General features: G+C 40.1%; 1 protein-coding gene across 1 annotated transcript in view; it reads left to right on the forward strand.

The window, feature by feature from the left end:
• The window catches only part of ESRRG (estrogen related receptor gamma), a 349,680-nt gene that overhangs the window by 294,818 nt on the left and 37,010 nt on the right, over positions 1 to 17,852 (forward strand). Inside the window, exons 4-5 of the mRNA XM_023758594.1 lie at positions 6,105 to 6,215; positions 9,842 to 10,003. Coding sequence (XP_023614362.1) covers positions 6,105 to 6,215; positions 9,842 to 10,003 — 273 coding nt within the window. The remainder of the gene's footprint in view (positions 1 to 6,104; positions 6,216 to 9,841; positions 10,004 to 17,852) is intronic.

Here is a 17,852-nt window from a genome sequence, read left to right on the forward strand (position 1 = left end):
GAGAGCTCAACACGTGATCCAACTCATTCATCTGCTTCCAGCCAGGAGAGCAATAGAAATGCCTCAGCAAGGGAACGGCTTCCTTCATTTGTCAAATTTCCCAAGGATGGGCACCTATGGTCTTTTTTGCTCAATATTCAGTATCTAAATCTAATTCTCATCAGTCAGTTTTTCTTAGGATCTCTTTGAGGGATTTCCAGAAAATCAAACGCGGTTTCCTGGTATGATGTCCAGGATGCATATTGAAAAAAATTAAATTCTGCTGCCGTCCTTTTCAACATTTTTTCAATGCTTCCTGCTATTTTGTTGTCTTCAAGTTTTGTATACCTTTCTTTTTTAAATTTATTTATTGATTAAGGTATTACATATGTGTCCTTATCCCCCCCACTGCCCCCCCACTCATGCCCTCACCCCCTGTTGTCCGTGTCCATTGGTTAGGCTTATATGCATGCATACAAGTCCTTTGGTTGATCCCTCTCTTACCCCCACCCTCCCCTTCCTTCCCTCTGAGCTTTGACGGTCTGATTGATGCTTCTCTGTCTCTGTATCTGTTTTTGTTCATCAACTTATGTTGTTCATTATATTCCATAAATGAGTGCAGTTTTTGTATACCTTTCTAAAGTTAGAATATGCTAGTATATTAAGGAAAACAATACACAAGAATTATTGACAAGAGATTCCTACCTTTTTGTGTATACATTTTGGGTTTAGTAGAAGTATCAAAAGAAAAGCAATCAAATGAAAAACACCTGATTAGTGCATGGCTAGAAAGCACATTGTAAATTTATTTATTCACTTAGTATTTCTGAGTGCCTTCTACGTGACAGGCATGTGCATGGTGAGTAATATGTAATTAATACATATACCAAAATCGTTTGGCTGAATTTTAATCTTTCGAACCTATTTCAACTAAAGTATCTTTTCTCACCATGCCCTCAACCCTCAAATTTTTTGTGGAATTAATATGAATATGCAAAATAAATAAAATATCTTTAAGTTTGATTCTAACCCAGATTGCGTTTCAAACATGTAAATAGACCTTGTGGGCAGGAACGAGGAAGAGAAGGCGGTTTGGGAAATTGCAAGGAGATTTTCACTGGAAATTCTGCCTCCTCTTTCATGAGGACGTCCCACATGGAGACTTTCCCCCAGGATCTGGTCTTGAGCTGCCTTGTGACTGGAAAAGTGCTTTTGTCTTTCATTGGCACCATTTAGGATGCAGTGGTACCTTCCACATTGTGGACTGTTTTACACCTCCTCTTCTTGCCCGCCTCGTAACAGCAACACACCAGGTGGTGTACCAGGAACTTCACCACCTGGTTCAAGTCCAGGCTTTCCATCGAAGAGACCCGGCATATTTGGCATCTGGAAATATCACTAGTGTTTTCTGTATTCTTCCACACACTCTTTGCACATCCCAATTTAAGAAGAAATGTATGGACTGTGGACTCCACTAGGCTCAGCACTTTAATGCACAGCTTTCTTTTTGGCCTCGAGAGTATTATTATTTATTATTATTATTATTATTATTATTATTTATTATTATTATTTTACAATGTTTATTATTATTATTTTTAAAGATATTTTCATTGATTTCAGAGAGAAAGTGAGAGAGAGAGAGAGTGAGAGAGTGATAGAAACATCAATGAGAGAGAAACATCATTGATTGGTTGCCTCCTGCATGCTGCATGCTCCACACTGGGGATGGAGTCCACAGCCCCAGGCATGTGCCCTGACCGGGAATCCAACCATGACCTCCTGGTTCATAGGTTGAAACTCAACCACTGAGCTACACCAGCCAGGCAGTTTATGAAATTTTTAATAGGCAAAAAGAAGGAAAGAGAATACTTTCTTTTAGTTTCCTTCTTTAAAAGGCAGACTCTCTGTTTAGCAAATGCAGGCCAAGCATGCTCGCTCCCGTTCTTTCTGACATCACACAAAGTAAGAAATAGTGCCCTTCGAATGGGAGATTTCCTTTAATTACATCGGGAAGCGGTAGTGGTCGGTATTGCATATTTAATGTAATGTTCTGCCTGCCCTTTTTTCTTTCTTTCTCCCCCCCCCCCCGCCCACCACCCCTTCACAGCCACCTCATCTTGAGCAGAAATAAAAGGCTTGTCAGCATCAGTTTATAGATAGCTGTTTAAAAATAATGAGATATTGGCTATTGTAAGGCTCAGGGCCGTCTTGCCAGACTCATTTATTTCCATTCACCTTTTGTCAGAATCAAAGACAGGAGACATTCAATTAAAACATGTCACCTGTTGCAATGACCTAATTTGTACTCCTATGTGTCATAGATTAGGGCTCTGTGCTTCTGAGGAAGTGCTTTTACCCCCCATGCAACAGTCTGCGCCCTGCAAAACACTTTGTCTGGTTATTTCAAGTTTCTTTTTTTAAAAAAATATTTTTATTGATATCAAAGAGGACGGGAGAGAAAGATAGAAACATTAATGATGAGAGAGAATCATTGATCGGCTGCCTCCTGCACACCCCCTACTGAGGATCAAGCCTGCAACCTGGACATGTGCCCTGACTGGGAATCGAACCATGACCTCCTGGTTCATAGGTCCACGCTCAACCACTGAGCCACACCGGCCGAGCTGATTACTTTTATTTAATATAACTCTTGATTTAGTAGTCATTCACTTCATTATCTTTTTTTAAAAAGTATTTTTTCTTTAATGTGACTCTTTGCATCTTAAGTATTCAGGGGGAGGGAGTTGTCTTTGCAGTTCATGTGTACAGCAAACCTTTGTTTGGGAACATTATCTAAGGCATGTTTTTAATTTGGGAAAGTAGGCTAGGATATCCTGGGTAATTCTCCGCAGGGAAGGTCTTTTGCTGTTCTCTGAAATGCCTCAGACTTTGCACTGTTAAAAATGCGAACAATACTTTTGACTTTGGACTACATCATATAAAAATTTGCATTTGGGCATAAAATGCAGACTTAAAATTAGCTGACTTAGAAGCCCTGGTGCTGAACTGCTTTACGTCTCTTGGAGTTTATTTGCCTCCCAGCATATTTTTTTCCCTCCTTGCCCTAGTCTTGCGTTCCCAATTTTGTAAATTCTGACAGTGTGTGAGATTTGCAATTCCCTTGTGGCCACGTGGGCTCACGCAGTATTTGAGAGAGGCAGCAATGTGGGAGGAAATGCTCTACTTGTAGGCAATGCCAACTATTAAAATCTTTTAGTAAAAAAAAAAAATAGATAAGGGCAGTCTCCACCTGAGTGGAAAATCCAGATGCTTTAATTAACTTCAAATCCTGTCAAATATTGGATACAGTGGGTATCTTATTTGCTCAGAGAAAACTTATTTTTAAACTTTTTCCGAACTGGCTTACCAGTGACATCGAAACAGAAGCTGTTTGTGTTTAAGATTGTAAAGATGTGAAAAGATGTGAACTTGCCCTTTCATGGAAATATTTGGATTAGACTGGTGTTTGTTTAGAGCAAATCTGGATTTCTCAGGTCCTGATTGCAAATATTGTTATTTTGTTTGTTTATTTGTTTCTGCTGAAATAGTTTGAGGCTTTTACGTGTATCAGGTTAATTGGATAATTATCAGTTCTCTTCTCAAATTTGTATTGTGTGCTTAAAGCAAACTCAGGGAAAACATTCTTCTTTTTGATGGAATTTGGGTTCATTTCTCTGTCTATTCTAAAGTAATCACATACGTAAATGATATTATTAATGACAGGAGTGAACAGTAAATAGAATGGGATACCAAATAATTCTACAAATCACTTAGGCATCATAGAGTATCATTATTTGGCTTGTGTTTTTTGAATTATCTTACCACTCCATCATACCCCAAATCTGTTTACGTACAGAACTGAGGCAGGGTAGACTGTCAAACTCCATGGGGATGGATTTTCAATAAATAAGCATGATGTAAAATATCTTTAAATAAGATAATATAGCAATATTTCAACAAAATTATGAGATAGTGACAACTTTATTTTCCTTGGCATTTTATGGTTTGTAAAATATTTTAGTATTACATTTGTATAATATCCAATTGCATTAATATATTAATATAACATTAGATCATCACAGCAAAACTTTGGAGAGTATATTGTCTTTCCATCCATTTTATATGTGGAAAAGGAAATAAGTTAAGGAACTCATTGAAGTTTACAGAGCTAGTTTACAAAAGAGTCATTAAAAAACTCAAACATTCTGATTTTCAAATTATGCTTTATTTTTAAAATATATTCTTCATATACTATTTAGGAATAATTTATGATGCCATTGCATATAGCTTTTTGTGGCATGCACTATTATTTTCAGTGAATACTTAGTGTACCCAATTTCTTTGTTTTTTAAAATATTTATTTGTCTGAACCTGCTTCTTTGCTCTTGAAGTTGTCTGCTGATTTGAGTTAAATTCTGCTTTGATGTTTCAATATGGCATTTCAGGTTTTGTTGAGAAACCAGTGTATGTTTGTGTGTTTCACTAAAAGATCATCAGCTCTTAAAGTAGTATTTATTATTAAGGCAATATAAAAAATATGTTTCTTTATTGTATGGATCACTAATGATCCTTACCTTTTGTGTATATATACTGACCTTGGGGATTCACCCAGAGATATATCAGCCTGTCCCAAACTGTTTCCTGCACCTCAGGTAACCCACAACTCACATGTCACGTGGTATTAATAATATTCCCCAAACTGGATCCTTAGTTAGATTGGTTTGCAAAAGCACTGCCTGGGCCGTATCTCCCTCTGAGAGTTCTGCAGAGGCCATTTACTTATTAAAGGCTCTGAGATGCCCTTCAGTAAAATTATAAAACTGATGATGCTATTAAACCAAATCTATTTTGTACACAGTTTGAAAAATGCCAAAATATGGGTTATGCATTGCTTGGTTGAATTTATTAATGGAGAATGTTACACGGTTTCATCAATTTAGATACAACCTACTACCAAAAAAAAGAGGCTCTCTCCTCATTCTTACTCCCAAGTAACCTTGTTTTGACAATGGTTTTATAAGTTCCTGTTCTAAACTTTACAGTCACACTGGAAACCAGGTTGTTGTTGACAAGCTCTTCCCCACCACTCCCTCATATAAATAATACATTACTTTTCATCCCTTTCCTTTCCTTTTTGCTCTTGATCTCTTAACTCACTGCCAGCAAAACTCCCTGCATCTTGACCCCACCCATCACTCTTTGGGAAAAGGTTTTACAAAAGCCCATCTACTTTTGCCTGCTTCCTAACTTCCCCTCCAGCTCTGCCCTGCGAACTCACCCCTTCTTTGACACCCTAGTCGGGATCCTTTCAGGAAGCTCCTCTTTCTATCCTGTTGGGTTCAGTCAAAACCAACTCCCAGCTTTCTTGCATTTGAGGCATGTTAATATGGGACAGGATAATATGGAACAGTCCTTGCATCTCATCTCTGTGGCATGTAGTTACTTTCAATGCAATTCTATTCTACAGGGTCTTCTGGTAACCCCAGGGTTGGGTAGCTGGCCAACTGGTCTACCTGATCCTACATATAGAGCAGTGATGGTGAACCTTTTGAGCTTGGCATGTCAGCATTTTGAAAAACCCTAACTTAACTCTGGTGCTGTGTCACATATAGAAATTTTTTGATATTTGCAACCATAGTAAAACAAAGACTTATATTTTTGATATTTATTATATATATTTAAATGCCCTTTAACAAAGAAAAATCAACCAAAAAAATGAGTTCGCGTGTCACCTCTGACACGTGTGTCATAGGTTCGCCATCACTGATATAGAGCTTTCAGGGGTAACTGATACAGAGGATACAAATGGCCATTGTCTTTAATTTGAGAAACAGTTTCTTTATATTAATTCACATGAAACATGCCTTTTCTTTGACGTGTACACGTCACTTTGACGGCCTTGCATAAAATGTCTATCTGGTTTATTATCCTCTCCTAGATTTGGTTTCCAATCCCTGGCAATCTTGGTGTAGCCACCACTTTTTTTACATCCCTGTCATACCCCTTGACCATTCTGTATTGACTGTCCATTTCCCCAGCACCCATGGGTGATGCTCGCTATGCATTGAATTGGTTTTTGAAGAGATCCACCTCCAGGGTAAACATGTGACTGTCTTTGCCCACAGGAGTGCGTCTTGACAGAGTACGTGGAGGCCGGCAGAAGTACAAGCGCAGAATAGATGCGGAGAACAGCCCCTACCTGAACCCCCAGCTGGTTCAGCCAGCCAAAAAGCCATGTAAGTACAGCAGACATGTCTGGCTGCCCAGCACTCAGAATCCCCCCTCCCCCCCGCCACTCCCCCCCCCCACTGTTGACTCTTTGTATCACTTTGGCATGCCCATCCCTACCGACTCCAAGGAGTCTTGTCATTGTTGGGGGGCCATGGCTCCAATCCCAAGGATTGCCTCTGAGGGGCAACAGCCACTCACCTAATGATCTTCTTCTTTCCTATGGTTTTTCTCCCCCCGCCCTGTATTCGCCTAGTCATTTTGTGGAAGCAGAAGCACATTAAGGCATTGCTTATATAGTGCGGATTTTACATTTACTGGTTCCTTTTATTTTCAGAGGTACATCAAATGGATCATACTGTGATCATTAGTTCATTGGAGCTGTTAGTTTCAGATTTCACAAGAAAGTGATTTTTGTAGTTGTCGCTAACTAAATGAGTTTGACTGCTCAACCTCCCCATGAAAATACATTAGGAGCCTCATTAATTTGGAGCTAGAGAAGGTTAACACACTAGCTAGCAATAGATTAAAACAAGAATGGGCCCTGCTAATAACAAGCATAGGTTGATGGTTCCGTCTCAGGTGTCCTTATGGGCATCACGAATTGTTTTTTAAGAGCCTGTGGCTTCCTAATGCCAGGTTGCCATTGGAAGGGGCGATGGTACGGTGCTAAAATGCAAGCCCCATTCTCTTTGCCATTAAGTAAACGAGCTAGAATATAGATCGAGGCAATAACTGTATCCCATTTTCTGAAAAATCAGTTCACAGCTGCTCTGCAACAGCCCTAGCATTTTAGGGGGTTTGTGCAAAGAGTTCATATCAGGCACTGAGAAGACTCTTGGTGGAGACGGTGCTGGCACTCAGCTGTCTTTGTCTCAGGAGACACGCCCAGCACACACTCACATTGATAGCAGTTCCAGAAAAGACACGGGTATTTTGTTACCTGCTTTCAAGGGAAGAGAAAAAAGCGTCTGCTTCTAATTCAGACTCTCCAGGAGGGGTCGGTGCTGCGCACCGTACAGTGAGCATATGGGGATGGGTTAAATAAATAAAACAGACCCTGAACTGTAAACGAAAGGACATTTCAACGATGTCAAAGGGAAAACAACCAGTTTTACATAAAATTAAAGCTTAAGTGAACATATGGCATAGTTTCCTTTTGCCTTTCCAAAAAACATTATGTTGATTATACCTTCAATTGTCCAATCTGGCATCTTCTCCGCAGCCTGCATAAGCTCCTTGGCATTCTGCAAATACAATCCCGGACTGCATTAAGCAGATTTTGCACATTATAATAAAAAAAACTTTCTGATAATACAATAAAGTGCAATAAACACTAATGCTTAATTTCATTAGAGGTTTAGTTTGCCCGGATTCGGTAATACACAGAGTGCCCATTTCTCATTCATTTTATGCAAACATTGACCAAAACCATTGATAAGTTCCTCTCCGGAGAGAAAAATGAACACCGGCCCATGATAAAGGAACGTCTATGGTTTGGGGCGTAAACCTGAGGAACTGGGAAGTGGCATGTCAAGTACCTTTAAGGAGATTACAGCAATTTCACTGAGCTGCATTTGTCTGAGATAAAGAGGGTTCCTAATAAATCATTACTCATTATCTCAAGGCCTCTGTGTTAATTTTCCTGAGTCCATCCAATTAGTGTGTTTTGGTAACAAACAGTTATAAAACTTAATTTTCAGATCCTGTCGGGTAAGTGTCAGGAGACGGTGCAGGGGCCGTCGGCAGAGGGTGGCTGGGGAGATTTCTGGAACCTGACTGATTGGGTAGCGCAAAAGCCCCAGAGTGGAAATTGGGTTCTATTGATTCTAATTAGGGAAACATTAAATAAGATTTACCTAGAAGCAGTGCTGCGGGCTGTTCCGTCTTCGGAATGATGGGCATTTCCAAGCTTCCGCCCCATTTCTCTGACCCTGAGTCCAGTGCCCGTTGGCGTGGCGGAAACAGGCAACATGTTTCCTGTAATAAATAAGAACTGGAGTTTCAGGGTTTCCTTTCGGTCCGTGTCTGTGCCCTTTCTCACTGCATTTTCCTCTAGTCTGGGAATCCAGTGGTTGCTGAAGGTTTTGTTGATTGTCAGAGCCAGAGCGAGGGAAGTGGAGACTTTTCTAAGTGAGACTAAAACTACAGGATGTTGTTTCTTAAGCACATACGGGAAGCCAGTGCCTACAAAGTAAATTCTCTGCGGATCCTACAAAGTAAAAAAATAAATAAATAAAATCTCTATTTAACTTTAATGTTTACCAGAAACCGTGGCATTTTGGGATATTTTCTCCTAAATCTGCAGTTTCATGATAATTGAATATTGCTGCCAATGAATGGTTATCTGTTGATGATTGGCAATATATGTAATTCCTATGGGAGCTGTAATAACATTTTAAGATATGTCAGGAAAAAATGCTTTATAGTTTGGATGCATCTTCTTGTTATCATGTTAAAGGCGATTCAAAGAATGTTATGTTTTCAATTCAAATGTATAGGAAGTCTTTCAATTTGGGTTAAAAAGTTACAGTGAAAGGAAAATGATATAGTAAACAGGAAACTAGCTTTACTCACAAAAATCCCATTTAATGCCCCATTTTTTTCCTAGAGTCATATAGTACATAGAACATGGGAATATTTATTCTTACCCATTTCCATCTCCCCACTTAGCAGAAAGTACAGAAATCTAAAGCTACACACAGACGTGGAAGATGGGGCCACGCAGAAAACCCATTCCGTCCTGGAGACTTTACAGCCCCCTCCATAAACCCGCACATGCCCCCGGGCAGTAAAACACATTTGATGTGATGCGTTTCATTTGTCTCCAGTGTTTATTTTATGAAGGTTTTTAAAAACATAAATCATAAATTTCCGACAGATAAATCTGAACCAGAAAATGAACTACAGACAACAGATGAAAATAGAGGCTTGAAGAATTAGACACTCCACGGAGAATACATTGTACCATTTAAATAGGACTGTTTTTCTGGAAACTGATATTGTCTGTATTGAGGAGATTGGCTAGTATGCAGGGAGAGGGGGAAGGAAAAAAAGTTCCTATTTAGTGCATCCCACAAAGATAGAGTTATTGAGTCCCTAATTCACCCAAGCAGGAGGGCTCTGACCATTGCTCTACTTTAAAGGAATTAAGACAATTAAGGACTTTCATGCCCATGATGACTATGGGTGTTAGTAGTTCTTGGCCTTCCACATTATATTCCAGATTTCAGTGCTTGACTGTGTGTTTTTATCTTAAAGCTGTTGTCTACGACTTAATCTGCTTCCCCAAATCCCACTTAAGACTCAATGCATGAACCCAAAGAGCATCTAACTTCTCTTATCAGTTTGCTACAAATGTTTTCATTCCAGGAGAGAGACTGCAGTCCCACCAAGGCAGGTAGAGCAAAGGAGAAGACGAAGACAGGAGCGCACCTGTTGGGACTGCAGCCGCTCTGTCTCGCTCTGTGTGTTCCCGGAAGCTGGTGAATGTGCCTATAGGGAACCCTAAGCAGAAGACGCTGGGTTTCTTGTAGGCGATTTGATTTCCTGTTCAAAACCCAGCGTGCTCTGAGGTTTGTAAAAGAGGATGATGCTACTAGTGATCTCGCAGTGCTCTGGTCTGATCCTGCAGATAACAAGATTGTGTCCCATTTGTTGGTGGCCGAACCGGAGAAGATCTATGCCATGCCTGACCCCACCGTCCCCGACAGCGACATCAAAGCCCTCACCACGCTGTGCGACTTGGCCGACCGAGAGCTGGTGGTGATCATTGGATGGGCCAAGCATATTCCAGGTACCTTCTCTTAAAATTTGTTTTAAAAAACAAATTTTTTTAAAAAAGAAAAGAAAAACATTGTAGTTCATTCTCTAGGTCAGTGGTTCTCAACCTTCCTAATGCCGCGACCCTTTAATACAGTTCCTCATGTGGTGACCCCCAACCATAAAGTTATTTTCGTTGCTACTTCATAACTGTAATTTTGCTACTGTTATGAATCGTCATGTAAATATCTGATATGCAGGATGTATTTTCATTGTTACAAATTGAACATAATGAAAGCATAGTGATTAATCACAAAAACAATGTGTAATTATATATGTGTTTTCCGATGGTCTTAGGCGACCCCTGTGAAAGGGTCGTTCGACCCCCAAAGGGGTCTCGACCCACAGGTTGAGAACCGCTGCTCTAGGTGGTATATGTACATTTGGGCAAATTCTAAATTTTCTCTTTGGGATTGTTTTTTAACATTTACCTTTGTGTTTTTTTTTATTATACTTAATTTAAAGCTTTGCTGATCTTCATAGAACCCTAAACCTTTTTCTATCTGTACCAACTTGAACTCTTGTTAATTATGTTTTCCTGTATGGAGGTACTATTGCCAATGTAAGATAAAGACAATATAATTTAAAAAACAACAACACAGTTCTTTATTCCTTTTAAAGTTCTGAGCTTTCTCCTAAAGAAATGCTTCTGCTTTTATTTTCATGGTAAAAGGTGTTTTTGTCACCAGCAGTCTAATGTAAATTTGTTTCCTTCTTTTTAAGAATAACTCATTTTGTTGTTCATGGTGGCTATTTATACTGTTTATTCACATGCTATTCATATTCACAAGCTTTGCTTTGGTTTACAATGAGATGTCCACCTTGAATTTATACAGAAATTAATGAAAAGAAATGTTACATTGACATCGGGAATTTTCTCCTATGGTAACTTCAAAGCAGTCTTTTAAAATAGCCTTTTCCTTTTCTTTCTTGACCCATCCTGTCATATCAAACCTATGCCTAACCACAGATTCTGAGAAGTCTAGTCATCTAGAATTATTATTTTTTGTTTGCTTGAGTGTTGATCTTCAAATCGCTTATAAGGAAGTTTTTGAATGGTGAGCCAGGCTTTTCTGGTTACAGTTAACTTATTTCTGTCTCCTTAAACTAGTTTGTCTTTATGCTTTGAATGCTACAGTAATTTCTTTAATCAAATTGATGGAAGTCCCTTTCCCAGCCCACACTGAAACCAATTTATTGGTCATGATACGCCAGCTATGTTGCTAACAGTCGTAACGAACTGTCAGGCAGTATCGCAGGGAAGCTAATTTGAAGTCATTAGGTGTGCAGCGCTCAGGCGACAATTTGTTACAGTGGTTAGCGACACAGCTGACGTTTCTGAATGGCTTTGTTCGGGGCTGTTCTCGATGAGGCCAAGCAAATTGTAAACTAATTTAAACATCACTCTGTATTATACCGGCTACTCTGTCTTACACTGTTTGCTAATAAAGCACCCCAAATTAAGTCAAAACTAGTTAAATAGGTGAGCTGGAGTGTGTTCTTCAGACGATACCTACACAGGGGTCGCTGCGCATACAAAAAGCGTGAGAATTGGATCATATGGATAGGTGGCATTGCATTGGGGTTGTCATCACATCTATATGACGTTTAGGAAAAGCAAAAAAAAAATTATACACACACACACATACACACACACACACACACACACACGCGCGCGCGCGTGCGCGTATTATGTTCAGACATTTGGGAATAGTGGCAGTGGCCAGTCAAGTCTGTGGGGCCAGTCAAGTCAGAATATGCTTGAATGATAAATATAAACTTACCCAGAAGGAAAGTGTTAGGAAGGGTTTTAGAGCCAAAAGATATAAGACTAACATTTGGCCCTAACCGGTTTGGCTCAGTAGATAGAGCATCAGCCTGCAGACTCAGGGGTCCCAGGTTCGATTCTAGTCAAGGGCATATGCCTTGGTTACGGGCACATCCCCAGTAGGGAGTGTGCAGGAGACAGCTGATCAATGTTTATCTCTCATCGATGTTTCTAACTCTCTATCCCTCTCCCTTCCTCTCTGTAAAAAATCCATAAAATATATTTAAAAAAACAAAACAAAACAAAACAAAAAAAGACTAACTTTGTTGAAGTTTCCATAGATACTTTTTTAGATTATCTATCTATCTATCTATCTAGCCATTTATATTTATATATTCTATCATTTTCTATATACACATATATACTCGCATGTTGAAACTATCATTGCCACATGTCCTCTGGGGAGCAAAGTTGAGCTGTCTCCAACTGAGAACCATTGTTCCATCCCAGGAATTGGTTATTATCACCCTTAATTCACAGATAGAAAGATCTGGGGCAGAGAGAGGGGAAAACACATACACAGTCCATAAATGTACCCTGTGCCTTCAGAGCATACATTCAGCATTGCTTCCTGGAGTCGAATTAGGATATTTTGGTGTCCTGGTTGAAAGAACTATCCAATATAATAAAACCCTAATATGAAAATTGACCAAACAGCGGAATGACCAGTTACTATGATGCACACTGACCACTAGGAAGCAGGCGCTCAATGCAGATGCTGCCCCCTGGTGTGCTCCCACAGGGGAAGCGCCGCTCAGCCAGAAGCCAGGCTCATGGCTGGCGAGTGCATCAGTGGTGGCGGGAGCCTCTCCTGCCTCCGCTGCAAGCAGGTGGTAAGGAGCGAAGGGTCCCGGACTGCGAGAGCCCCAGACTGCAAGAGGGATGTCTGACTGCTGGCGTAGGCCCGATCCCCAGTAGGCAGACATCCCTCAAGGGGTCCCGGACTGGACTGCAAGAGGGTGCAGGCTAGGCTAAGGGACGCCCCTGCACGAATTTTGTGCAACAGGCCTCTAGTTTCAAAATAATGATGATACTGTTATTCCCATGAAAGGCTATGTCACCATGACTTCAAACCACTGTTTCAGAGAACTCTCCCCAATTCTCCCTGGTGTCAGGGAGGTGTTAAACCAGTATTTGGGTGTGGTATAGACATTCCATGATAGGGCCCCATAAAACTCAACATCTCCTTCTGATGTCCCCTGGTAAGAAAAAGTCAGCGATGAATTGTGGGACCAGTCATGCATCGAAGTAGAAATGTCAGCTTACACAGGAACTTGTCCCCATAGAGGGGCTCTGGTGACTTTTGGGAAGACAGTAACTTTAAATAACTATGAGTAACAGCAATTGCAGTGGTGGAAGCAATTACTATACGATTATGTGTTCAGTCTTAAATGGGGGCTTAGCATTAGTGAGCACTGACGTTATTCTCTCTCTGTAGTAAATGCCAGAGCTGGTCACTGTGGAGTGGTGACTCACAGCTCGGGTTTTTGTGACACCCTGAGGGTGCTTTAAATGATTACAAGGAGCCCAGCACGTGTGGCTCAGTGGTTGAGCGTAAGCCTATGAACCAGGAGGTCAGAATTTGATTCTGGGTCAGGACACATGCCCGGGTTGTGGGCTGGATCTCCCATAGAGAGTGTGCAGGAGGCAGCTGATCAGGGTTTCTCTCTCATCATTGATGTTTCTATCTCTCCCTCTCCCTTCCTCTATGAAATTAATAAAAATATATTTAAAAAAGTAAATGATTTCAAGGAGTATCTTGGTTTTTCAGAAAGAGATTAGCAAAATAAAAATCAACTGAAACTCTCTTTTTAAAATATATACCTGGTATATATTTTTAGATATATTTTATTGTTGAAAGTATTACAAATGTCCCTTTTTCCCCGTTGACACCCTCTACCCTGCACCCTTGCCCCCAGGCCTTCACCACACTATTGTCTTTGTCCATAGGTTATGCGTATATGCATATAAATTCCCTGGTTAATCTCTCCCCACCCAGCCACACCTTCGCCTTCCCTCTGAGATTCCTCAGTCTGTTCCATGGTTCTGTGTGTCTGGATCAGTTTTGTTCATCAATTTATTTTCTTCATTAGATACCACGTGAGAATGAGATCATGTGATACTTCTTTCTCCGGCTGGCTTTGTGCCATGCAGGGTTGGGGCAGAAGGATGCTCTGCTCTTGGAGTCCTGGTATACCTTGGGTTCAGGGATGCTGGGCACAGCAGCCATGGCAGTGTGGGCTAGGGGTGCAAAGACAAAGAGAATATGAAGATTAAAGTGGCATTTCTGCCTTGGTGAAAGTAAAATGGAGTTCTCGATAACATGACCCAGACCTGATAACTGGGTCAGAGCCAGAATTTAAGCCAAATCAGAACTGAGATCTCACCAGTCTTGGTCTTAAATTAAGAACTCTTAGCCCTCGCTGGTTTGGCTCAGAGCGTAGAGCATCACCCTGTGGACTGAAGGGTCCTGGGTTCAGTTCCAATTGCAGGCTCTGCCAGTTGGTGATTCTCTCTCCTCATTGATGTTTCTGTCTCTCTCTCTCTCCCTCTTCCTTTCTTAAATCAATAAAAATATAATTTAAAAAGAAAAGAAAGGACTCTTTTTTATAACACTAGAGAACCCGTCTTTTCTAATATAATAAAATTTAAGCTTTAAGCCTTTTCTCTCTATATCCTATCCTGTTCTTAGTTTGTGCAATATGACACACAGAGAAACACACATACTTCAAAATGTATTTTTATTGATTTGAGAGAGAGAGAGCAAGGGAAGGGAAAGAGAGAGAGAGAGAGAGAGAGAGAGAAAGAGAGAAGAGAGAAGAGAGAAACATGGATGTGAGAGAAAAATATTGATCAGTTGCCTCCCATATGCACCCCAACCAGGGATCAAACCAGTAACCTGGGCATGTGCTAGTGGGAATTGAACTGGAGACCTCTGGGTGCATGGGGCGATGCTCAACCAACTGAGCCACACCAGCCAGGGTGACACACACACACTTTTTAAAGATCAAGTTTAACATCCAAGTGAAGTTCAGCCATCTTCCTGCACAACTGAGAATGTACTCTTTTGCATATTTGCTTTTGCTACATGAAAAAAATGGAGAATTCAAAACAGAAACCCACTGAAAAATACATACAGAGTGGGCCTTTTCTTTTTTAAATCAGTAAATAGAATTAGTTGTCTTACTTAAATAAATCATATAAATGGAAGTGTGTTATGAAACATGACCATACTTTATCTAAAGGGAAAAGAGAGAGAGAGAGAGAGAGAGAGAGAGAGAGAGAGAGAGATCACAAGGGCTTTAGAAAACGCTTGACTTTCGCCAGAGGAGCATCAGGGCACATGAACAGATGATGGTGTCCTAATAGCCCTTCTTAAGAATGACAGGGCCCCGCCATTAGCATCCTTTTATATCCTTAGAAATTGCTCACGCCTCGCTTTTCTGGTTCCTATCTGCCTGCCTCTTTTTTATTTCTCTTTCAATTCCGGCCGCGCTCGGATAAGCGCGTGCTAACACAATATGATTGAGCTGTAAAAGGGAACGCTGTCGCCCCTAATCTCCTTTATGTAGATACGGAGGCTGGCGCACTCCACTTCATTCTCCTGCCATTGTCGGCCTGTTTGAGAATGGGCCGCGGAGTAATGGAGGCTTGTAGATATCAGAGCTAGGTTTCTCGGGGTGTGATAAGACGATTATCGGCCCTGCAAGTCAGATCTGTGACTGTGCTCTGCCGTTGATTAAAATATTACTATTTTCTGTACCTTGGTTACAAGAGGCAGCAGGTCCTGAGTCAGGTGGCCCTTAAGAGAGCACAGCCCGTATGAGCTGACCTATCTAAGTGGCTTAAACACACTCATGGATCTCGTCTGACAGTTTTTAGCAGCATAGGGAGGTATTTGAACAGTTAAGTGAATGAATGCATTTTGGACGGTTTTGTTCTTTTTCAAATAGGGCACGTTTGTCAGATAGGCTTGTTTATGTTGAACATGACAAATGAAATGATTACCAGCTAAAGAAGGGACACTCCGGTCAAGTTTGGGGCCCTTTAGTCACATCTTTTAAGTCGTGTCTATTGTAATGACAACAAACAGAAAAAGAAAAAAACAACACCTATAATTTTGCTTCAGACAAAAATGAAAGCAGGAAATACTAAGCTGTAAAAGAAAATCACACCAGGAAAATAATGTGATAAAACAGTCTTTTCATAGAGTTATTCACATTATAAACAGAAATCTAAAGTATAAGAGCCAGTATTTTCCATTCATTCTGAAACATATTTTGTGAAAACCTTAGTGGGAAAAATGGCTCATTCATTGGCTTTGAAAATTTATCAACAGAAATATTCAGACTTTTCTAGAAATGACAGAAATCTTCAAAGAACATGGGTAAACTACTTCTCCATAAGGGTATACAGTTGTGGGAGAATAATTTGAAACATTTGTTGCTAATAACGCTGCTAAAGATACATTTATTGTTCTGGAGCATTTTATGTAGAGGCCAATTTTTAAGATTATGTCATCCTCCAACCAATGTTGCAGAAGAGTTTTAAAAAATTCCCATTACTTATCTTTAAAAAAAATTAACTGATTTTAGAGAGGAAGGGAGAGGAGGGAGAGAGAGAAACATCAATGATGAGAGAGATTCATTGATCAGCTGCCTCCTGCACGCCCTCCACTGAGGATGGAGCCCACAACCTGGGCATGTGCCCTGACTGGGAATTGGACGGTGCCCTCTTGGTTCATAGGACTATGCTCAACCACTGAGCCATACTGGCAGGGCCCCATTACTTATCTTAAACTGGTAGTACCATTAAGTGATTAGAATGTGTAAAAAAGTACGAGAAAGGGTAGTGGATACAATTATCTTAAGGTTAAAATTCCATTTGTAACACAAAACATGTTTCCATGTGTGTAAGTATGTGATTATGGTTTGAAGTATAAAAAACAGAGCACTATTGACTAAGAGAAAATAGCGCCTAATAGTCTATTTCTGATTGTATCATTGGCATTTGATAGATTTTTATTGATTAGTGGATTTAAAAAATGCACAGAACACACTCTTCCTTGCTCCTGAGCTCCCACCTTCCACCCCATCTCAACTAAATTTACACGTAGTTGTAATTTCTGTTTTGCTATGGAAGAATTTAAGCGATTACAGCTTCTTTAATCAGGATTAATTTTCCTTTTGTGCATGTAACTGAATGGTTTCAGAACTATGAAAACTTTTAGAAACGTGGAGAAAATATACATTTAAGACCAAAGCCCTGACACTTAATACTACTTACGTTATAAGTATATTCCACTACCAAATAGTTGGAGGTTCTATTTAGTGTATCTGGTGGTTGTATACTTTGTACCTGGAGCTGCAGTTTGTAAGGGTAGAAGGATTCTGCAAGTACAATCAGAAAACCTGAGTTGCCCTAGTTGAGTCATTATTTGGAAATTATTAATGGCTGTAGCCATGACTTACATTATGAAAATCAAATGGGGAAATGCACATAAGTATAATTATTTGCAAGTTACCAAGCATGTTCTAAACATAAAATATTGAATGTTCATTTTGGTCTCTAAGATGCTGCACAAAGGTTGTCATTTTGTTGCAGTTAAAACCAAGTGATCCAAAAAGCTAGTGTTCATAAAAGCCACTTCAAAAAACCTTCAGAATAAATACTGGTTGTAATAGAGAGGGGGTGAGCTTATTAACCAGGAGGAGCTGGTATGGATATTGCCATCATTCTGTCCTAAAGAATTTAGCCCATCCTCATTGGCCAAAACGAAAATAACAAATGCTTACCAGTTTCTGAAGCTATAACTGTGATATGGACGTAGACACTACCCTGGGGAATATTTTGTGGAAATAAGTAATCAGAAATATCTCCTAAGGACGCCTTCATTTTCTACAGCTAACCTTGCCAGAAATTAAAAAAAAAAAAGTATTGACAAGTTTCAACAACAAACAAGATTCCAGGTTTCTTAGACACAGACCCGGCTTCA

This window comes from Myotis lucifugus, unplaced genomic scaffold (genome assembly GCF_000147115.1).
Source record: "Myotis lucifugus unplaced genomic scaffold, Myoluc2.0 scaffold_133, whole genome shotgun sequence".
NCBI lineage: Eukaryota > Metazoa > Chordata > Mammalia > Chiroptera > Vespertilionidae > Myotis > Myotis lucifugus.